Source organism: Cucumis sativus, chromosome 2 (assembly GCF_000004075.3).
Source record: "Cucumis sativus cultivar 9930 chromosome 2, Cucumber_9930_V3, whole genome shotgun sequence".
Classification (NCBI taxonomy): domain Eukaryota; kingdom Viridiplantae; phylum Streptophyta; class Magnoliopsida; order Cucurbitales; family Cucurbitaceae; genus Cucumis; species Cucumis sativus.
Genome location: NC_026656.2, coordinates 3,209,389 through 3,232,315, shown reverse-complemented (window position 1 = coordinate 3,232,315; position 22,927 = coordinate 3,209,389). Strand labels below are relative to the sequence as shown.

General features: G+C 33.6%; 4 protein-coding genes and 1 non-coding gene across 6 annotated transcripts; 4 read left to right on the top strand and 1 right to left on the bottom strand.

Annotated features, from left to right (window-relative positions):
• Positions 1–1,221: 1,221 nt before the first annotated feature.
• LOC101221234 (heavy metal-associated isoprenylated plant protein 36) lies at positions 1,222–3,059 on the bottom strand. The gene is made up of 3 exons (XM_004144772.3): positions 2,775–3,059; positions 2,601–2,676; positions 1,222–2,277 (listed from the first exon to the last, which is right to left on the bottom strand). Exons 1-3 carry the CDS (start codon positions 2,928–2,930, stop codon positions 1,466–1,468), a joined length of 1,044 nt encoding a protein of 347 aa, XP_004144820.2. The 5' UTR covers positions 2,931–3,059; the 3' UTR covers positions 1,222–1,465.
• A 3,395-nt stretch (positions 3,060–6,454) lies between these two features.
• On the top strand, positions 6,455–13,650 carry LOC101221470 (ATP-dependent DNA helicase Q-like SIM). 2 transcript variants are annotated; one of them, XM_031881556.1, is made up of 16 exons: positions 6,455–6,644; positions 6,956–7,436; positions 7,546–7,765; positions 7,858–7,968; positions 8,271–8,460; positions 8,724–9,063; positions 9,208–9,428; positions 9,876–9,932; positions 10,772–10,852; positions 11,080–11,143; positions 11,684–11,783; positions 11,866–11,949; positions 12,171–12,258; positions 12,529–12,624; positions 12,763–12,855; positions 13,220–13,650. In XM_031881556.1, exons 2-16 carry the CDS (start codon positions 7,055–7,057, stop codon positions 13,550–13,552), a joined length of 2,460 nt encoding a protein of 819 aa, XP_031737416.1. In that variant the 5' UTR covers positions 6,455–6,644; positions 6,956–7,054; the 3' UTR covers positions 13,553–13,650. The 2 variants fall into 2 exon arrangements, with proteins under 2 accessions (XP_031737416.1, XP_011648840.1); XM_011650538.2 differs by having other exon boundaries at positions 12,529–12,636.
• Positions 13,651–14,377: 727 nt separating this feature from the next.
• TRNAG-CCC lies at positions 14,378–14,448 on the top strand. Its single transcript has one exon. It is a non-coding gene; the product is annotated as a tRNA-Gly (tRNA).
• A 2,314-nt stretch (positions 14,449–16,762) lies between these two features.
• Positions 16,763–17,549, top strand: LOC101212964 (probable histone H2A.5). Its single transcript, XM_004144738.3, has 2 exons — positions 16,763–17,047; positions 17,145–17,549. The coding sequence occupies exons 1-2, from the start codon at positions 16,856–16,858 to the stop codon at positions 17,376–17,378; spliced, it is 426 nt and encodes a 141-aa protein (XP_004144786.1). The 5' UTR covers positions 16,763–16,855; the 3' UTR covers positions 17,379–17,549.
• A 252-nt stretch (positions 17,550–17,801) lies between these two features.
• Positions 17,802–22,727, top strand: LOC101212324 (putative protease Do-like 14). The gene is made up of 11 exons (XM_004144736.3): positions 17,802–17,960; positions 18,068–18,167; positions 18,305–18,421; positions 18,512–18,640; positions 18,724–18,851; positions 19,280–19,491; positions 20,264–20,345; positions 20,465–20,607; positions 21,670–21,790; positions 21,947–22,039; positions 22,349–22,727. The coding sequence occupies exons 1-11, from the start codon at positions 17,946–17,948 to the stop codon at positions 22,463–22,465; spliced, it is 1,257 nt and encodes a 418-aa protein (XP_004144784.1). The 5' UTR covers positions 17,802–17,945; the 3' UTR covers positions 22,466–22,727.
• The last annotated feature ends 200 nt before the right edge of the window (positions 22,728–22,927 follow it).

Genomic DNA, 22,927 nt, shown 5'->3' with positions numbered 1-22,927 from the left:
TGGATGTGAAAAAAATGCATAGAAGCTTAGGTTTGAAGGACAAAGACAAAATATATAGTCAAAATAATTACCTAAGGAAGTTTAGAAAAAGTTTACATTTTGAAAGTTGATTGTTCAAACATAAAGACTAAAAACGTAAGTTTCCTTCGAAATTACCATCACCATTTTTCAAACTAAATAACAACAATAAACTCTAACTTTTTTTAGAAAATATTACCATCTAACCAAACACAACTCGACACTCGACACCTAACCCACCAAAATGCAAATGGTTTTACTTCAAAATACTTACTTAGCTATCTTTTAAAAGAATGACATGAAACTATATTTGTTCACAAGTTTGATAGACAAAAGAAGTAGATAAATACAAAGGAATTAGATTCTCCATTACAAGACTACGGATATGAAAATGGGAATCTTCAATGACCAAGAGAATAATATGAGTTTCTTTTCCCTATAAAAGAAAACAAGAAAAGGGGAAAACTCTTTGGAATTTGAAAGGAAAAGGCAATTTTAGTGGGTATTGTTCTCTCTTTATTTTATATCTTTTTGTTAATATCTTACCATTACTCTATAATCATTAGATATTGGTCCAACTCAAAATGAATCAAATCAAAATATTAGGGGAAAAATGGAAAAGAACAATGGCCTTTAGAAAGTATTATTGGACTTATTAAATCCTACATTTAGTAATTTACCATATGACCCAACCCAACTATTATGTATATGTGTACAAATACTTAGAATTTGAACAAATATTGTAAACTTAGGATGTGAATGTATAACATATATATGTCACCTTACACCTTAAATGAGAATTTGTACACTTTTGTATATTGAAAAACAATATGAAAATTTATCTGAATCGTAGAAAGATGAAACAAAAAAACCAATATGGCAACCTAATTAACTCGACTTATATACATCCCTAGCAAACAATGAATGAATTTTTTTGTTTATTCATCTAACTCAGCTCAATTATGATTCATTTAGATAAATCTTATAAGTTTTGACTAAAAATAGCTCAAGAGTAATTAATGACATATAAATTTGTCAAAACAAACCTGGATAAATTGAGAAAACACTCCATTCTCATATTCTCATATTGTAAAACAAAAACACACAAATTTAGTTACATTTAGGAAGAGACACTCACATATTAACTTCATTAAACAACTATCTTCGTTTTTGGAAATTGAAATTATTTTCTGTATGGATATAGAACAAAGTGTAATTATTTTCTATATATATATATAGGTGTAGGCATGTAGCTTCGGATACGCTCAAATTCAAACCCTTTGAAAATGTAGCATAAGCAATAGCATTACAAAATGTGTTTGATATCAAAACAAAAGCCACCTGTACATTACATAATTACCCCTCTAAATACTCCTAAATTAGTTTAAAAGACCTTGCACTTACGCTGTCCAATATGGTCATTTCGGAGCAAAAATTTTAAATTGCCTCACACGATTGAGCACCCATTCGGATTTTCATCACTGAATATCTCCAGAGAATCAGACGGCTGTGATGAATATGGCTCAAAATCAGACGGTGGAGAATCAGTCTCAGGCCGTACACCTGGATGCACGTACGCATACGAATGTTGTTGCGGCGTGGCATAATATGATTCGCGCCGTGGCTGAGAACTCATGGCGTATGCTGTACTGTACCGCACTGAATAAACTGGGTGCGGAATGTAATGCGGTTGATATTGAGTCACATAGTGACGTGTAGGGCTCTCATTCACTACAATCGGAACCGGAACCGGACCGGCTACAGGATGTGGACCGGTATCCGAATGACCCGGATTTGGTTCGGACGGTGGCGCTCCATTTGCTGGAGGATCGACGGGAGCTTCACCGCCGGCATTGCCGCCGCCACCTCCGCCGCTCTTCTTCTTCTTTTTCTTCTTCTTTTTCTTACCTGCACTGCCGCCGGTCTGGCCATCACCGGCCGGTGCAGGACCAGGCTGTTTGGCTTGACTGTCACCGCCGCCGTCGATGATCTTCCCAGTCGGGTCTCCATTTTTCTTCGGATCCTGTACATCGAATTTCACTCTGTCTTTTTCGTCTTCATGGCCGCTGCTTTCATCGGAGCTTTCGGAATCGCTATGTTTCTCTTTCTTCTTCGACTTTCCTTTACTTTTTCCTTTTTCCGGCCATAGCTCCGCGTGCTTCCCTGTCTTCAACAATTTCTTTATCAAAGTTTCTGATTCGACGTTACCTTTCACAACAACTTTCTGTTGCTTTAAATCGATATCCGTTTCATATACTCCTGAAAAGTCACATTCATAATTAAACAGATATTCTCCAGTCCATGTTCCAAAGAAAAATCATGAAGAAGGTAACGATTCTACAAAGAAATAGTAGATTAAATCCTAGCAAATAGAAAACAGCGAGTTACATAGAGAGAACAATACAAGAAACTGAACAAAAACCAGAATGTTAAGAACGCCAGAGCAGATAGTAAAAAAAAACTTATTTGAATTCATTACCAAAAGAATATTACCGAATTCGCAAAACAGAAAATCGCAGTACGAACACGAATCGAGATAGATACAGAGGAAGGACAAAAAAAAAAAAAACATCGAAATTAACCTTCAATGTCCTTGAGAACTCGTTTAACTTTCCTCTTGCAGGCTTCGCAATGAATGGAGACTTTCAAAACCCACGTCTGTAAAACAGAACAAGAACATGACAAATTACACAAAGCGTCAAGAAAATCAAGGCATATAGTGAGTGAAGGAAGAAGACGAAAAAATGTTGGAGTACCTTGTAAATGAGAGGAGGGTCCAGATTTTCTTCAACTTCTTTAGGCTCAGGCTTGGGTTCTTGTTCTGCCATTAAAGGCACTGAAGCTTTGATCAGCTGCTCTGTTCTCGGGAGAGATTGTGGAGGATTAGATGCTTTTGAGGGTAATTCAAGCATTTCTTTTTTTTTCTTTTTGGAATGAATGGAGACGCCTTTGAAAGAGGAATAAGTGAAAATAATTTGAAAAAAAGCAGTTTCTACATAAAGAAGGAGAATCAAATACTGAAATGAAGGCAATATTTGGTGGGAATATTGTTATTTATGCTTCAAAAAATTGTTTTTTTCTTTTCAAATTCGAATAATAAGTGAATTTGAACTAATTGGATTGAGTGAGCTATTATAACTCAATGGGTGATTCACTCTTTAATTATCATACTCGATTTTTATAACTATTGTTAAATCATGATTCGTTATAGTAATATTAATTTATGTTATTGAGGTAAAATGACACTGTTGATGTTGATATAAGATGGAGAAGTTTTGTTTCTTCTCGATTTGTCTTCGGTGACTAATAGGGTTGATGTGCAAATTCTGTGGGTTTTTCTAGTTCTTCTATTAAATATGTCGGGTGGATTGAATTTCCCAACTTTATGAATTGGATGTTATATATATTGTGACTTATCAGTAAGAAAAAATTGAGTTGAATTACCAAATTGAAGTTTTTCAATTGGCTTATGTTAGAAGAATTTTCAAAAATAACAAATCACAAAGTTGACCAACTAACGATATTATTTTTGACCATGTTAGAGTCGATTTGAACATTTTCTAAATTGATATATTCGATTCGATGGTGATTTTGTCAAAATATCACTTTGATCGATCAATACTCACCACTACTTACCAAATCATTTGCCCCTTTAAGGTGAAATAAAATAAAAAGAACTCGTTATTCAACCTCTCATCCTTTTGTTACACTGTTTCATACTTACACTAAATAATCTACCCCTAAAAAACACAATCTTGTAACTTTATAGTACAATAACCAGCTTCATTAAGTTTCAAAATATGCTTTTGAAGCAAATTTTTTATGTTAGTTTTCTAGTATCTAAAATTTCTTACCAGAAGTTGTTACAAATAGAAAAAAAAAAATATTCACCCATTCCAAAATAATCTTAAATGGGTTATAGAAAATTGAATAGATTTTACTATATTTTGTAAATAGTTTTTTTTTGTTATATTTGAGAATGATCCATTTTTTATTTTCAAATGTCGAACAATTATTTAAAACAATAAAAATAAATATCTTAAGAAACTTTTTAAGTTCTTCTAAAATCAATAGATTAAAAATTAGAAATCGAACATGAACATATATACTAGCGTGGACTCTTAACATTTAAAAGTATTATTCTTTATGCTTTTATTCCATCTTTATTTGATTTTTGTTAATACATTACTATAAGGATTATCACATGATATTGGTTCCAAATCAAAGTTAAATCAATTCAAATATTGTAAAAAAAAACGAAAGAGATAGGAGAAAAAGAAATCAATGGTCTTTAGAAATTGTTGGACCAAATAAATAAATTATTTTGGTTATTTACTATATTAACCCTCATTGTCAACGATTTCTATGGTAGATGGCGTATTGTAAGCCACCGTTTGAGGGGTATTTTTGTAATCTAATATGGAGAATCATACTTGATGTAGAATAAGAGAAAAATCATGTTGTGATGTGATAAAAGAATAAACAATGGCATATTTGGGAGGGTAAAAAAAAAAAAAACGCATGTTTAGTGTTATGACAAATTTGATTTTAACGATTTAAATTTCGTTGTAAATCGTGCATTGATATGTTGATATATGTGAGATACAATATTGTATATAGTTGTGATACTAGCGAAAAAATGTAGTAATTAAAACTACTAATATCAAAATTGTGGCATAAATTAAAACGGTTATTGTAAACATTTTAATTTAAATGTTTTTAAAATGCAGTTGTTATACTGATTGTGTGTATATGTTTAAATGTGATGATAATAAGATTGTATACTACAATACTCAAAATGAATCTATGTTGTTTATCTAAAGAGTCTTTGGCTTACCATCGACTTGAGTTAGAATAAATTGATAACAAATATCAATCTAAAATACTGATGGAATTTAGTTAGGTTAGTTTAAACAACTCACTCTAGCTAGAAATGGTTATTAGTTGTTTTACAAGCATACTGTCACTAGTCGGTTTGGTAAATGTCCAAACCGACCTCAACCATCAATGCATAAATGTTGGTCGGTCGGTTTAACATTGAGATTTTTTTAAAAAAAAATTATTGATTTGAAACTTTCCAAAACTGACATCGACCGATTCTTCTCTTTCTCCAATCGACCAACTTTGGTTTGGTTGGTCGGTTAGGTTTTTCAGTTTATTATGGTCACCCCCTAACTCTAACTCACCTTAATCGTCTGCCCTTTTCATGTTTACGTTGCTTCCACCCACGAACCAAATGTTGCCTCACTCGTTTTGGCACATTGTGGTGATCACCAACTTCGATTGAACTTTTGCGCGTCCAACCTCGTCCATGCAACTACCTTTAATGATAAACTTTGATACAACAGTTAAGTGTTAAGTTTTTGGCAAAATACCATAAGGGTAATTTACCACACATGGAATGTTCGGTTAAATTATGGACTCCCAACGCTAAACAAATAACTCATGTGTTTGGTTCCCAATCATCCCAATTTATAGATAAAGTTTAAAATAGGAGCTCATACAACACTTTTCATATAAGTATAGATTTTACGTGTGGTTGTAATAAAATTGCCACATAGCAAACTTTGTATAATTTTGTGGTTTTTTCTCTAGTGTTGAAGTTTCCACACGTAAATTATTACGTTCATTTTATTGTTTTATTTTAATTGATATACGTTATTTTTCTGCTTATTCATGCAACAATAGTTCGAGGTTTTTTTCCATCCACTCAACACGTGCTATCGAATTATTAGGTTTGTAGTTTCATAAATGGTGAATATGTTATATGGTCGAAGCATTGTCTAAAATGCCACCTCATAAAATAACTATTGAAACAATATATGCAATGTTGCAAACAATGTATATTATTGTTTGCAATTTTGTTGGGTTGCTATGAACTAAGCATGTGTGTTGAGCTTTACGAGAGTATAAAATATTGATTTTGAAATTTGATGAAACTACTAGTTTTGGCTTGTGGCAAATACTCGTTTAGCATAAGATATGCTTATAAGAATGTAGACAATACGAACACATTTGTTAAAGAGTTATGAATAAAACACAGTGACATAGTCGTTCTTATTAAGTGACGATGATAATTTCCTCACCAAACAAACACAAGTGAAAAGATGTTACTAGTTACATGATAAAATAAAACGAGCAAATATGCCCTAATTCATATGTTTAAATGTTAAGAAAGTACCACAACGTGTTAGAAATTTTAATCATAAATTTAAAGGTCTTTAAAAACTTTAACTATAGACTTTAAATTTTATCGATTTAAATCTCGAACTTTCTAATGTAGAATGATTAATAAAGTAGTATTATTATTATAAGTATGGGAAGGTTTTTTTTAGATTTAGTTTAATTTTGAGGGACATTGTTTTGTTGTAAAACGACACCGTAAAGAAGTATACGATTTTAACAATTAGAGAGGTCAAGGTTTTACTATTACTCGGATCAAAACCACGAACGCTCCAAAAATTTTCCCACTCAATTTTTTTCGCGCGCCACAGTGTACAAACGAACGAATTTGCTTCAAATTCTGACACTTGAGAATTTCCGGTCCAATCTCTCGCCATAACCCGTTATTCTTAATTGTAATTTCGAAGTCGCATCAGAATTTCGTCTGAATCACCTACATTTCGGTATATCTCGAGTATCTTTCAACGTTCTTGCCATTTTTAATTACATTCGCCAAGCGTTTGTTTTAATCGTCATGTTGGATAGAAACGCTCCATGAATCTGATTGCTTGTCAAAACAGAATTAAGTTTATATGGGGTTTTTTGGAATTTTTTCATACGATTGCATTAGTGATTGTCTGATACTTGTGTAGTTACTGTCGATTTGCATGCTTTAATTGTAGCCTTTTGTTAGGCAGTCGATTTTTTGGTTGCGGTCGTAGATTGCCAATGAAAGACATCGGGATTTATATTTCTGCTGCTGAATGTTTTGCAGTCTTGCGCTGGATTTAATAAAGTTTACATGTTGCAACTATATCATACCACGTCTTCAGCTGGATTGTAGGAGAGAAATACGGGGAAGGAAATCCCCACCATGCTTCAGCGAAGCGGAAAAAGAACACAGTCTCAGGTTCTAATGCGACAGTCTTCCATTCTGGATCACTTTTCTCTTACCAATAGAGGTAAACGGAGTAAGACTGAAGCTGAACCAGTTGTTCCATTTTCTGAACCAGAAGTGTCCCACTATCCCGTGGAAGATACTCAGGAACATCAAAGACGTGTTCTTCAAAATGAATCAGATTCCTATCTGATTGATGGGCCACAAGAACCAGATACCCTGTTAGACTGGGAGAAGAAATTGAATAGGGTTCTGAAAAAGCATTTTGGTTATCCGTTCTTGAAGAAGTTCCAAAAGGAAGCTCTAGAAGCATGGTTAAATCACCAAGATTGTCTGGTTCTTGCTGCAACTGGATCTGGTACGACTTTGCTTCCTAGATTTTTCTTCCACATTTATGTGGTCGACAAGTTAGAACTGCAGTGGATGGAAGGATAATTTCTCTTGCATTGTTTTTATTATTGTTTCAGGGAAATCCATCTGTTTTCAGATTCCAGCTTTATTGACAGGCAAGGTGGTGGTTGTTATTTCACCATTGATAAGCTTGATGCACGATCAATGCTTAAAACTTGCAAAGCATGGGGTTTCTGCCTGCTTTCTTGGATCTGGGCAACCTGACAGTTCCGTGGAAAAGAAAGCAATGGGAGGTGCATATAGCATCATCTATGTTTGCCCAGAGACAGTTCTAAGGTATTTTCCACGTAAAAGTCAATGCCTAATGTTGAAGGGATTATTTGTTCTCTTGCAAGTGAAAGCTGAAAGGTTAATCTTATTATTTGCAGATTGATTCAACCACTTCAAAAGTTGGCTGAAACTCGTGGAATTGCATTGTTTGCAATTGATGAAGTACACTGTGTTTCTAAATGGGGCCATGACTTTCGTCCTGACTACAGGTTATTTTCTTCCTGGACTGGATAACTGTTTTCCCCCTTTCCATTCATTGTTTTTCATCCATTTTGATCTCTGTGGATAATGTTTTTCTTGCACTGACAAAAAGTCTTAATTACGCAATGTGGGTCTGTTTTATATTTACCAACCTTAGAGTAAATGACTAGAAGAGATTCTAAAATGACGCTGAAATTTGGAGTTATAAGTTCCTCTCTACTGATTTTTCAATTTGTGCCCCATTTCTTTTTAACACACTACTTGCGATGAGCTTTTACAACTTCTTATTTTCATCGCTTCAAAATTGCAGGCGCTTGTCAATTCTGCGAGAGAATTTCAGCTCCTCAACTCTAAATTTTTTGAAATATAACGTGCCTTTGATGGCGTTGACTGCGACTGCCACAGTTCAAGTTCGAGAAGACATTTTAAAGTCATTATGTATGTCAAAGGAAACAAAGATCATTCTAACTTCATTTTTTAGGCCTAATCTTCGCTTCTCTGTGAGTACAATATTTCCTTTTATAGAAACTTAACAAATTTTTCATTCAAACAACAATTAATCTGTAAGCCCTTTTTTGTTTTTCCCCCAAGTAAAGAAAACTTGGGTTTCCTTTTCTTTTGGTTTTTTATTTTCTTTAAGTAATTGATATCTTACTGACTTTTGTTTATGCATTGTTTAAAGTACATCACACATTACGTTCAAACTTACATCCTTGTTTTCATTCTTGTTCCCATTGTCAAATCATATTATTCATCTTCTCAGGTAAAACATAGTAGAACATCTTCACCATCCTCATATAGGAAGGATTTCAGCAACCTTATAGATGTATATGCTGGAAATAGAAGATTCGGAAACAAGAAACAAACTATAATCTCTCACAAACCAGACAGTGTATTAGATTGCTCAACTGACTGTGGCTTGTATGAGGTAGACAAAATCTCTCCAAATGACTTAGAGGACACTGATGATTCTGACTCAGATAAAGATGATGAGGTAGATTCTTCAGAAGAGTGTTTACCAAGCCCCTCAAAAGAAAGGACAATGTCTGTTGAGTACTTGGAGAATGAGGTTGATGTCTTTCAGAGTGTAGATGATTGGGACGGTACTGACATTATTTAAATTCTTGCCATTATACTGTATTTTTCTGAACTTTAGAAACCTGTAGCAATGAGTGGGTGATCATGTATGGGCTTCAAGACAAACAAAAAATACTTAATTTGTAAACTGATTTTTTCACCTTGTGCAGTTGCATATGGAGAGTTTTGTGGGCAATTAGTTTGTGAGGACACTGATGTAGACACGGAGAAGATTAATCTGCTGGATAAAGCAGATGAAAGACAAAAAAGTAGTCAAGAGAGTTTAGATCAAGGGCCAACTATTATCTATGTTCCTACTAGAAAAGAAACTTTAAGCATCTCAAAGTTTCTTTGTCAATGTGGTGTGAAGGCTGCTGCTTACAATGCATCGGTTTGTTCTCTAATACATGGTGCCAGGTTTATGAATCTTTCAAGTTGATTTTATTTTTGTGGTCCACCTACTGCACATCATGCGATTAAAAGTTTGTTTATTTTAGTTTTATCATTTTTTTTCAGACTTTCTTCACATACATGCCAGGATTTGAAAGTGTTTTAGGTGCCTTTTATCTTTGAAGTAGAAAATTTTCCATGCATTGCTAACTATTCGTTTTTATGTGTGACATAGTACTCCCTCGCCTTTAGTTCTTGCTGAGTATTAACTATGGATTAGAACTCCTTTGCCTTAAGTTCTTGCCAAGTATTAACTATGGATTGCTTATATTCTCTTACTTTATTTCACATGCGAAATTTTTGATAATGCTGTATCAAAATATTCTCGTTCTTGGAGCTGCCTACAGGTCTCAGAATAAAACTAAATGCAATCTTTTTTTCTTTCCAGCTTCCAAAATCTCATTTAAGGATGGTTCACAAGGATTTTCACGAGAATAATGTAGAGGTCTGTTCTTCACCTCTCAAATTTGGTCAACTTTTTATTTTATTTTCCTGAATTGTAATAAGCAAGCAATTATTTAGAACTCTATCTTCCGATTTAAGCATATGGCAGATAGGTTAAGTGGACACATTTCCAGTATGTGCGAATTACAACCATTTCTCTAAGCAATTAGTAGGTTTATGGTTAGCTTCTTCTAATAAGAACATAGTTGAGATTATACTGTACGTGTTTTAACCCCTCTGCATTTTTCTTTGGAGTACTGCCATTTGTACATTACAAGAGAAATCCTGCATAACCTATTTAGGCTAATACCCCCTTCCTCTAGAAAGGGAGAGATTTTTGGATTTAGTGCATTAGTGATAAACTGATCATTTACAGTGACTCAATGTCAACAATTACCACCAAAACTGGAGCCATTATAATTTTTTTTAGATTTGACCTTGTACATAACTTGGGATATGAATCATTTTTTAAACCTTACTATTTTCAGATTTTGATCAGTCTTTTAGCAGTTTAACCAAAGCTGGCAATCTTACATAATTTCCGTTCATTTATATTAATACGAATGAGTATGTATGTGTGTGTATATATTCTTTTTGGAATGTGTGTCATCAAAACAAATATTGATTGGGGAGCTATTAGCTAAGGAATTTTATTTTTTTTCTTCCATTGATTTGTTATTAAAATGAAGTTAAACCTCCAATTTAATTTCTTAGCAACACAACATCTGCATTCCAGTTTTTTGAAAGTTTGGTATTTTATGAATCCACTAGAGATTTTATTTTGTTTGTTTAAGGAAAAAGAATCTTTACTATTTGTTGACATCTTCTCTAATTCTCTAGGTTGTAGTTGCAACAATAGCATTTGGAATGGGGATTGACAAGTCAAACGTCCGAAGAATTATTCACTACGGTTGGCCGCAGGTGAGCACTCAATTTATAAATGTACTAGATATAATAATTCTTTGTTAGCATGCTTATTTTTGCTGTTCGAAAAGCAGAAAACTTGTGAAATTAGTTTGTTTGCACACAGCTATCTAACTGTGGTCTGCCTTGCGAAATTCGTGCAAGCATTCTAATGTGAGCTTTTCTGTGCATATTATTGTCACTTATTATCTTACGGGACTTTTTAACTACTGTTTTTGTTTTAGAGTTTGGAAGCTTATTATCAAGAAGCTGGTCGTGCTGGAAGGGATGGAAAATTAGCAGATTGCAGTAAGTTCATTAACATTTTGGAAGTATTCTTAATTGTTTAGATTAAAGCAAGAAATAATTTATCTTGATTTTTAACTTTAGATTTTTGGGATTAGTATGTGTCATGATATTACGTACATTAGAAGGATTCCACGGGTCTTTATTTATATCCTTAAACCATCCTGTAGCAATATTTATAGTTTGTGTTCACTTATCAAAGTAAAATTTGATCCTCCAACCATGGAAGGGGACCATCTAGAATTAGTTTGGAAACAACTATTATTATATTTTGTGCTTATTCAATATATTGGTAGCTTGCTAATACAAGGTGCAAATTTGTGTGGAAATTGTAGCTTCTTAAGAATTCTATTTTCCATCAGAGGATAGTTTCTTTTTGGGACTTCTTTTTTATTTTATTTGGTCTTATCCCGCTACTGTATCTTGACTTGGATACTGCCTATGCCGATGGATTTTTCTGACTATTGTGATACTACTACGTAATAGTTAGGCTTAATACAGTTCCATGCTAACTTGGGACAATCTTTTCCCTCTGTAAAACAGTTCTGTATGCAAATCTGACAAGAATACCATCCCTTTTGCCAAGTCGAAGAAGTGAAGAACAAACTAATCAAGCATACAGAATGCTATCTGATTGCTTCAGGTATGTACTTCTCTTTGCAGTTTTACTTCCCCCAAAATTGAGTATTTGCTCAGAGGTGATTCTATTTTTCACGTCCACGCAGATATGGGATGAACACTTCAAATTGTCGAGCACAGAAGCTAGTGGAGTACTTTGGTGAAACTTTTGATCGTGAGAAGTGTCTAATGTATGTAACACTTTCAACTTTAAAATCAGTTTCCAGTTTACTTTCTGGATAGAACTGTCCAAAGTTTGGTTTTTTTCTATTATCTTTAGATCCCTGCCAGTCATAATCGTAAATATATTTGCTAAAACAAGCCATTGTAGTTTATACATCTCATAAGTAATAGATATGCAACTTGACCGGACTCTACTTCTCCCACATTCGTTGATGGAACTTTTTCGTAGGTGTGATGTTTGTGTGAAGGGACCTCCAAATATGCAGAATTTGAAGGAGGAATCAGATATATTAATGCAGGCCATTGCTGCACATCATGTAAGTATTTTGATATATACATATATATCTTATACTTTGATATATACATATCTATATTATTTAGTTTGCTGTGTGCTGATTGTGGTTTTGTCCAACTTCTCTCTCTTTTTGTTTTTCAAACTCTACGTATGTTTATAGTTCTGAAACTTATGGTTTGCAGTTTAATATTTGTTTTTTGTGTTCGAGAAGTTCCACAAGATATTGGATGATTTCACAATCTCATGTTTCCAAATAAACTCACAATAAGCTGGTGTTCATTTTGACGTACAGCGATATTTAGAGGAGGCATCATACGATAATTTCTCATACAGCGATGTCAAACACAGATCCAGGGAGAAACCAAATTTGAGGTTTTTTGTCAGTAAAGTAAGAGAGCAGGTGATGCTAGTTAACCTGTTTGCATTTTTATGTTTGGTTTTCCATATTAAATGTTAAAACTGTTCTCCAAGATTCCAAATTAATGCCAGTTTGATAATTTTCATTAAACGGGTGTGCACCATGCAGACCCTCAAATTCGCAGCAACTGATATCCTCTGGTGGCGAGGTCTTGCAAGAATCCTGGAATATAAAGGTTACTTGAAAGAAGGAGATCACAAGGTATTGGAATCAACAATGGTAATTTTTGTTCAGTTAAGAATAATTCTGTCTCTTGCTTTAAATACATGCTACCCATAGGCATTATTTAGAGTTCGTTTTAATTGTATTTGAATGATTGCTAAATACTCTATTTTTTTCTAGAATGACTTATCTTTTAAATTAAACACTTGAAAATGTATTCCAAATACACAATTACTTGTTTGTATAAATTATCATTTTATCTCTAAATGTTTTTCCTTCTAAGAAGATATGAGAATTTGAACCTTTGACGTGGCTAATCATAAATATACTGTCCTCATATTTGCTCTTTTATACTTGTTTCCTTCTATTTTCATGCACATTCGAAGTATGAATTTTTGTGCAGATCCATGTTCAGATAAAATTCCCTGAGCTTACCAAGTTGGGATTGGAGTTTCTGTCAAGAAGTGACCAAACGTTCAATGTTTACCCTGAATCAGACATGCTTCTCTCAATAGCCAAACCTAAATCCTTCTCATCCTTCTCGGAATGGGGCAAAGGCTGGGCTGATCCTGCCATTCGTCGTGAACGACTCAAACGTAGGAGACAGTTTGTTGACAAGTCACAAGGACCACGGTCACGGTCACGGAAGCCAAGAAAAAGGAAATCACGTAAACAAAACTTTGATTCGAAAACGGTTCGAGGTAGATTAACTGCTAAATTGTCAATAAAGAAATAAGTTCAAAATTTTTAGTTTCCATGTTCACAATTTTCAAGAGATATTTATCCTTTGATATGAATTCTATCAGAATGTGCTTATTGGCTATTTTTTTTTTAGCTTTACTTCATTAGTTAAATGAAGAGGGAGGGAACTAAGGGGTGAAAATTAGCCAATTAGATTAAGATTGCATTCTTTTCTTATTAAAAACCTGGCCAAAACGAGCTAGTTGGAAACTATTTAGGAAAAATGATTTTTAGTTTTGGCTGTTTGTTGGAATGCAAGAGGATTTTTTACCAAAAGTGGAACTGGGAGAGGAATACATTTTAAGTATTTTATTTGAGAAATAAGTTTCTTTAAAAACTCAATAAAATTATTGTAAATATTTATAAAATATAACAAAATGTCATATTTTATCTATAGTTGACATTAATAAACTTTTATTATTATTTATCAACATTTTAGTTGATTATGCTATATTTGAAAATGCCTCTGTAATTAACTATCCAATTAAAACATTTGTTTTTGTATGTTTTCACTTCATACTGATCGTTGATCAAATATAATAAAATAATCCAACCTATTTAATATTTATAAGTATAACAAAATATGATTGTTTATCAATGATAGTACTAATAGAATAATATCATCTAGCATTAATAAACAATTTTTTAAGATATTGATAGATACTTATATATATGGTTATCATTGTTGATAGAGAATAATACCCTTTTTATATTTTTTAAAATATATTTTAAACAGTTTTGTCATTTAACACAATTATCTTTCATATTTCATACCTATATACACTATAATTTAATTTATTTACTTTTGTGTTCATAAATAGCGCATCTAGTGTAGTGGTATCATAGTACCCTCCCACGGTACTGACCGGGGTTCGATTCCCCGGATGCGCATTTATTATTCTTTGTTTATTTTGTTAACTAATTTTAAATTATTTGGGAAACGTGAAGAAATTTTAAGATTTTCCAAGTTTTGTTGTTTTTTTATGTATTATATTTTATCGATATTCGTACTTGGGTTTACCTCTCGCTTTTATAGTTGTTATTATTATTATAATAATATGATGTGTCTTAAAGTTTCTTAATTTGTCTTAAAGTTTTATATTTTATTTATGTTGGCTTTTTTCTCTAACTAGTAAATTATAAAAATATGAGACTTGAACCACAACTTTTAGCCTTTTGCATGTTAGTATGTTATTGAATTATGTTTCTTTTGATGAATGTTTTGTATATGATGAGTCCCTATCACATTTTATATTTTTTTTAAATTCATTTATATAACATTCGTCAGCCCTACTAGAACACGAGTTAAAAACCTATTATACACCCATAAAAATCCATATATTTTTTTAGTATAAATTAAATAGGAGAGGAGAGCACGAGTCCCTTATGAAGGAATATCTTCAAATCAGATTGTTGAAATTTGTATACAACTAAGGCATGTACAAAAAGAGATATTGTTGGAATTAATTAATATAAAAATGTGAGCATAACCATAGTGATAGATATCACACATGTGGTCAATGAACACCTGCTCCTCATTATCACGTCTAAAATTTTCCATCTAAAGGTTTCAAATGATTTATAAATTAGTTTTGGCCCAAAACCGTAGAACGTTGGCTTTAAGAACTCTAAAAAGACCTTCTTACCATAAACAAGACTTTTTGAGAAATCTCACAATTATAGCTACTGGCTCGAATGACATATTTTAGAACTCTAGCACTCTCTACTTTAACACTTTGTTCATTGTTGGCCCAAATAGGACATGCCACCTTAATGCATGGGGACAAACAAAGCAATGATCTTAGCAAGCTCAACAAAACTGTCAAAAGGGAACATCTCTCCATGACCAACACAACATCCCCTTCGAACCACAAAACAATGCCTTTCACTCATCGATTAAAGTTTTCACGTTTGAAATTTACCTTGAAAGAACTACGAACAGGACCAAAACCAAGCAACGTGGTCCTTAGGAATCAAAAGAAGATTAAAAAGTTGAGAATAGACAACCCAACAACTAAGGAACTCAACTAAGTTAATTACACGCTAAATATACCCAAATTAATGAGGTGTTGGGCTCAAGAACAAAAAAAGTGAGTTGTTGCTAGACCATAGAAACATCGAGCGCAAAAATTGTGATATCAAAGGCAGTGAAGAGTTTCAATTAACATAAAATGAGAGAAGATGTTAGGATAACGAATCAACCAAATGTTTACGAACAATAAAGACACCACACTTTAGCTTGTTGCATGGGATAGATGAAGAGTGTTTATAACACAAACATAAACGATCAATGAGTAAACTCAATAGCATTTCAAGCACTATATCAATGCGAGTAGGTGAAGTTCAATAGTTTTCTAAACAAAGCAAACCAAACAATCTCTCTCTTCAACACTTGAAGGGAGCATTTGGGACATGTAGTGAGTTATTATAATTTATTTGGAGTGCAGATTATTATAATTTGTGTTTGAGGTACATATTAATATAATATGAGTTATATAAAAAGTGATTTTTTTCACTATTTTTTGTTGCAACACATACATGTTTCCAACTTTTTATTTATTTAATTTTGTTAGTTATGTTGTTCATACTACAATCTCCCTAAAATAACTTTCTCATTTGTTTAGATGATCGTGTTTGAAATTAGGTTAGACTTACAATCCTTCAAATCGCGAACATGTTTTAAAAGATAAAACAATACAAAATTAAATTATTGAATATGTAGTTACTGAAATATAAATATAATAAAGTTATATAACATTTATAATTAAACCTTAGTACAGTAGAAACCAAAATAACAAGTTCATGCAATCATAAAATCTACAACTAGTAAAATATTATCTTCCAAGGAAACATTCCAATTTAAGTTCCGTTGGACACAAAGAAAATTCCTCAAATTCATTGGTAATCCTAAATTAATTGTGTAAGGAAAAAGAAATCATGTTCACAGTATTTTCATTAATCTTGAAAATTTGGCTATCAGGGTGGGTTTATATCAAACCCACGAACTTTCCCATGCCCGGGATTGCCAGCGTGGCACGAACGTCAGCCGTCAGATCTAATAAAACAAAATGCACAACTCCCACGTCAAATCCTCATTGCAAAACTCCATTTCAATCCGCCCGATCGAATCACACAGATTGCCAACGTGTAACAGTTGCGACCGTCCGATCGCTTTTCGAACCAAACAACCATCCCGCCATCACAGTTCCTATATATTCAACATCGAGTTCAATTCAGCCATCTCAATCGTCAGTTAAATCCCAAGTGAACTTTCATTTCAGATTCCAACAATTCTACAATGGAAGGAACCAAGGGTGCTGGAGGAAGAAAGGGTGGCGATAGAACCAAGGTCTCCAAGTCCGTCAAGGCCGGACTCCAATTCCCCGTCGGTAGAATCGGCCGGTACCTCAAAAAAGGCCGCTACGCTCAGCGCACTGCCGCTGGTGCTCCGATCTACCTGGCTGCCGTCCTTGAATATCTCGCTGCTGAGGTAATTATTCAATCCAGATCCGATTTGAGTGTTCATTCGAACTCTCTGTATGCAATGTGTTTCCGATTTCTGAGATTTGTGATGTTTCGTAATGTAGGTTTTGGAATTGGCTGGGAATGCAGCGCGTGATAATAAGAAGAACAGGATAAACCCGAGGCATGTTCTTTTGGCTGTGAGGAACGATGAGGAGCTTGGTAAATTGCTTCAAGGAGTGACCATTGCAAGTGGTGGAGTTCTTCCGAACATCAATCCGGTTCTGCTTCCCAAGAAGACCGCGTCGAATTCCACTCCCACTGCTGAAAAGGCTCAGAAATCACCAAAGAAGGCTTAAATTAAGTATAAGTTTCAGAGAATGATTTAAACTGTTTTTCTCTTTTGTATAAATTAGAATTCTCCTTGAATCCCTAGTTTATTAGATTAACCGATGGTTTTGATCTCTGGTTTGCGTATGATGTACGTATCCATTTCACAATGTCTAATGGAAATCTTATCGTTTACTAGTTCTTCTGTCTCATCTTTTTTGCTTTTAATCTCAAATTTCTTAAAGTTCTAAGTGCAATTATCGTAAATTTTCAATCCACAGAATAACAAAACGTAACTTGACTACACAGTTTGCGGACAATGATTTCAATGATCATTCCGTAAAACTTTGAGGATCGAACTGTTTTTTCTTAACGATGAATATAAATTCAGCGATCGTTTAGAACTATCAGTAGAAATGATCAATTGGTATATTTTTGTGGGCCATTAGATTCGATGGCACTCTTAAGCCCATGGGCCGAACGTGAATCTGGGCCCAATATTGTTCGTCTTCCTTGTCGGAATTATACCGGAGTGTAAGGGTACAGTCGAGGCGAGGTTTTAAGGACAAGAATTTTCAATCGAAATACAGCGCCGGATGATTCCATTTCTGGTGATAGTTATCTTAATTACTCTTGTGTTTTCAGTCATAAAAAGATTTTTCTTTTTTGAAGTTTGTTTTTATGGATTCGTACTCATCGGCGTATTTGATTTATACAGAGAAATGTTTCGAGTTCATACAAAACTTTCAGACGGTTCGCCGCAGTTGCTGCTGCGGGTTCTTGTTACTTGTATGCCAGAAGCGATCTAGATTATTCTAGTGAGTTCTTGAGCTCTTTTAATGGTTATAAGAAAATTTGGTGTAGATGAATGTAAATCTTGTATTAATATCTTGAAAATGTCTGTTCATTTGTTTTGCTTATTCTTTCAAGTATTCTGCATGTTTCTTCATTGAAGAACCCTCTATTGTGTTGTCAATTCCTGCTGCGTGGAGTGATCCACTGTTTCTTCCATGGCAGACAACACACGGAGTCCGTCCTCGCCCCCTTGGCACGTTCGATCATCGGCTATTGGGTCTGTCTATCTGACTATCTTGATTTTAGGCAAGTTTTCTGTATATGGTTTCTGCTTTAATTTAAAATGGGATTTTGTGTGAAATTGTAGATATTTCATTATGTTCTTCAAGAGTCAGTCCTGATGACAAGAAGGAAACTCCATGTTTGGGTAGAGATACAATTGCAAATGCAGCAGCAGATGTTGGCCCTGCTGTTGTGAATATATCAGTTTCATATGGTACTTGAGTTGGTATTAGTAATTTCTATTCTTCTTATTTGGTGTTGGTGAAAACAAAATGCTGTAATTGTTTGTTTTCTTAGGTATTTACGGAATTGCTTCTGCTAAAAGTATGGGATCTGGAACCATTATTGACAAGGATGGCACAATTTTAACATGTGCACATGTTGTGACTGATTTTCATGGTCCACGAGCTGCATCTAAAGGAAAGGCAAGCAGATTTATCAGCTCGTTTATTTTCTTATCTGAACTTAACAAGGGTAAAATTAGAGATCCCATCTTGTTTTATGTGATATGTTGAAGTGTGAATGAATGCATTTTTGTTGTTGCTAATTCTTGATCATTGGATTAACTTGCTCCCATGGTCAAGATCTGACTGTCACAATAGTTTCATGTTAGTTTATGATTTTGCGTTGTTTACACTTATGTTTGATACTTGTACTCTGTTGGTGAATATCCTAGCTCTTCAAACTCCCAATAACCTAGGACTATCTTATACAGCTCTTTTCAAGATTCATATTTGGTCGAATTAAGTTTATCTGTTTTTCTTAAAACTTTCGGGTGCTTAAACTGACAAATTGGTTTGTTATTCTTTCACTATTTGTTTGTTAATTTCATTCGCGAAATGAAATTATATAGGTGGAGGTTACTTTACAAGATGGTCGGACATTTGAAGGGACAGTAATGAATGCTGATTTTCACTCTGATATTGCCATTGTGAAAATCAATTCTAAAACTCCTCTTCCCAAGGCAAAACTTGGTTCTTCAAGCAAGCTCCGACCTGGGGATTGGGTTGTAGCAATTGGATGTCCACTTTCCCTTCAGAATACTGTCACAGCTGGTATAGTAAGGTTGTTAATTGGCAAAGGTTCCTCGGTATTTGTGCTTTTAATTCATTTTATATTGTTGTCAATGAAAAACATAAATGAAAGGTTATCAATCACTTTTGGTCCTTGAACTTTCATTTCATCCCCACGGAAGAAACAAATTAGTCCTTGAATCCTAGTTTGGAACAAAACAGTTTATGTATTTCCAAAATTTTAACAATTTACTTTAGTAAGTAATCAATTCAGTCATCATTATATATACTTTTCAACGTGTAAATATATAATCCTTATCCTAAAACATACTATTAAGATCTAATGAATTACTTAAAAATGTAAAATGATCAATTAATTAGGGATCAAGCTTCTTTAAAAGGCATAAAAACTAAAATTGTTATATTTGATGAAATATTTGACGATAGTCACTAAATAAATTGTTACAAATGTGAAAGTGTAAGGACTAAATAATTGCAAACTTGAAAGTATATAGTGACTAAATAGTTAAATAAATTATTAAACATTTGGAAGTACAAGGACCCAGTCGTTAGAAATCAATATTCACAGATTAAACTGTACAATATATTTTTTGGACCAAAAGTGATTTAACCTAAATGGAACAATCCTTTCTTCAATGGTGGGCTGAAGGTTTATCTGCACTTGTTGATGCTAAAAAATGGCCAAGATTGAAACAGAATTACCATTGTAGACCAGATTAGAGTTTGTGCAGGTTTTTTAGTTTGCAGTGCTGAGCATTAACTATATATATATTTGGTTGTCTACTTTTCCTCTGTTGATCCAGTTGTGTTGATCGTAAGAGTAGTGATTTGGGTCTTGGTGGAATGCGAAGGGAATATCTACAAACAGATTGTGCAATTAATATGGTATTTAACACATTCTTTTTTTCCTCATTTCATGCTTTGTGGTAGAAGCTTGTTGGGTATTCATCGGTCTGTACTATATACAAACAATTGGCATCCTTTAATGAGTATTTGTCATGTAGGGAAATTCTGGGGGTCCTCTGGTTAATGTTGATGGAGAAGTTGTCGGTGTAAATATTATGAAAGTCGATGATGCTGCTGGATTAAGTTTTGCTGTACCAATAGATTCAGTCTCCAAAATTACAGAGCAATTCAAGAAAAGAGGGTACAACAATTTTAGAGACTATTTATATTGCCAGTAGATTGGATTGTTGAATACGCGGAGTCTCTATTTGTGTGTTGTAAATACTTATCTTTATTGTTCTTTTCTCTTCCGTTCAATTGAGGGGTCGGTCTAATGAAGTTATCATAATTTCTAGTCACACCTTGCTCTTAATTTAAAAGTTCCATTTGATTTTTACATCATTGTGTAAGGGACCTAATTAGAGTTAAATGGGGATATTAGTCATTAGTACTGTTAATAGAAGGGGCATGTTAGCAATTAGTTAATAAGCTGGTTAGGGTTTTAGTTATAATTAGAGGGTTGGTGGAGAGCAAGATATCGAGAATTTTGTAGTGGGATTCCCTTGAGTGGGAATTTTGTAGCGTCTATCCCTCTCAAAAGGTTAGGGGTATGTGTTCTTGGGTATCTCTTGTTAGCTTGGGATCCTAACACATTGCTTTTCTTTTCCATTACTATGGCTTGTTTTAAATGGTCAATCTATGTTGTCCTTTTTTCCTTCGGAAGCCAATTTCTGATGTTTAAATTTATTAGTTACAATTGTGGTGTGTGCTGAAGCAAGACTCACTCATATATGGTCATGCACGTTCTTGTTTGATGCCTTTATACTTGATGGAAACTTCAGTTTTACAATCTAAACAATTCATAACTTATCCAAGCGAATGGAACTTTTTTGCTCATTCATAAAATAACATCCACGATGTTTTAAATTATTTTAAGGAGGTCTTTGATATTGAAAATTTTATATAATAGTAATGTTGATATAGTTCATCCATCCATTGAATATGTCGGCGTTGAGTGTAACAGCACACTGCCTTTTTAAACATACACATGCATTTTTATCTTCTGGGAGCAATTTTAGGTTTGATGCATTTTGATGCTTATGGGAACTGAAAATGGGTTGATTTTGTTTTGAACTGTGCACAATCTTTCACCTGGCTGAAAATACTTGAGATAATTGGTACTTTTAGCCTACTATAGGATTCAGAAAATGCTTAGCCGTTTCATTGATTATTTTCTTATAGATGGTAATTATTATTCATGCAGGAGAGTAATTAGGCCTTGGCTCGGATTGAAAATGATCGATCTCAATGAAATGATAATTGAACAACTGAAAGAAAGAGATGCAACGTTTCCAGATGTTACTAAAGGGGTTCTTGTAGCTATGGTAACAGTACCATCCGATCTACCAATGTTATTTTTGCTGCATTACATTCTTTCTTTTTCTTCTTCAGTTCATCATCAGATATAGTTGCTATCTTTTAGATGTTTTGTTGAATAAATTTAGCACGAACAAATCGATTATTGTCAAATGGTTCAATAGGTAACTCCAGGATCCCCTGCTAGTCATGCTGGATTTCGACCTGGCGACGTAGTCATTGAGCTCGATAAGCAACCTGTTGCAAGTATCAAAGAGGTATATTTAGACTTTTGTTTGTAATTCTCATATATCATTTTCTCGTGGAATCTTTGGTTAGAAAATTTTCACTTTTTGCTTCCTCTTCAAGCAACTTTAATTTCTTAGTCTTTATTTTGAGGAAAAAGGCCTTTCTTCACCGTTTGCTTCCAGTAAATCAATAAGAACATAAACATATTTCCCCCTAAATTTCTTGGTAAATATATAGAACAATATAGTTGGTAGATTTAGTGTTGGTTTCTTATTTTCATCTTTAACCATTTTGAATTATGTCATTATCCCTAAAGCCAAGTATTGATTTTGTGGCAGATTATTGAAATTATGGGAGACAGAGCTGGGGTTCCTTTGAATGCAGTTGTGAAAAGATCACTTAATACTATCATTACCTTAACTGTTCTTCCTGAGGAGTCCAATCCAGATATGTGATTTTCTTTTTCATATATAATGTTCCATCTCACTTCAATAATATAAAGATATCAATGAATAGGTTATTAGCTACGGAAACTTTTTTAGATTACTTCACATTTTGATTAGATCATCGTTGGGAGAGATAAGTCTTGTTCTTGTTCTCTTCTTCCGAAATACCCAAATGCTATATTACTAATTTGGACAAACTGAACTCGGGATTATATCTAGTCTTACACTACGGAATAAAAGAAAAAAGCTCAAATTTTTCGACCTTACAAAACCAATGTAAGATTGTGTTCGATAACTATTTGGTTTTTGAAATTGTTTTTGTTTTCTCACCCGGTTTTATTTTTATTTCTAAGTTTTAAATAAAGACTTTGGATTCTTTTTTTAATTGATTTTGTCAGTAAAACAAACAAACAAAAGAAGTGATATATGGGTGTTTAAAAAATTATATTATCCAGATTTGGTCAACTCAGG

Bases quoted from the DNA above. Each gene is read 5' to 3' on its own strand.
- LOC101221470 (XM_011650538.2), top strand. From the start codon at position 7,055: ATGCTTCAGCGAAGCGGAAAAAGAACACAGTCTCAGGTTCTAATGCGA. The intron at 8,461-8,723 runs GTGAGTACAATA...TCATCTTCTCAG, and splicing joins GGCCTAATCTTCGCTTCTCT to GTAAAACATAGTAGAACATC. The intron at 9,429-9,875 runs GTTTGTTCTCTA...TTTTCTTTCCAG, and splicing joins CTGCTGCTTACAATGCATCG to CTTCCAAAATCTCATTTAAG.
- LOC101221234 (XM_004144772.3), bottom strand. From the start codon at position 2,930: ATGCTTGAATTACCCTCAAAAGCATCTAATCCTCCACAATCTCTCCCG. The intron at 2,677-2,774 runs GTACTCCAACAT...TCTGTTTTACAG, and splicing joins ACCCTCCTCTCATTTACAAG to ACGTGGGTTTTGAAAGTCTC. The intron at 2,278-2,600 runs GTTAATTTCGAT...GTGACTTTTCAG, and splicing joins AGTTCTCAAGGACATTGAAG to GAGTATATGAAACGGATATC.
- LOC101212964 (XM_004144738.3), top strand. From the start codon at position 16,856: ATGGAAGGAACCAAGGGTGCTGGAGGAAGAAAGGGTGGCGATAGAACC. The intron at 17,048-17,144 runs GTAATTATTCAA...TTCGTAATGTAG, and splicing joins TTGAATATCTCGCTGCTGAG to GTTTTGGAATTGGCTGGGAA.
- LOC101212324 (XM_004144736.3), top strand. The intron at 19,492-20,263 runs GTTGTTAATTGG...CTGTTGATCCAG, and splicing joins GTCACAGCTGGTATAGTAAG to TTGTGTTGATCGTAAGAGTA. The intron at 20,608-21,669 runs GTACAACAATTT...TTATTCATGCAG, and splicing joins GAGCAATTCAAGAAAAGAGG to GAGAGTAATTAGGCCTTGGC.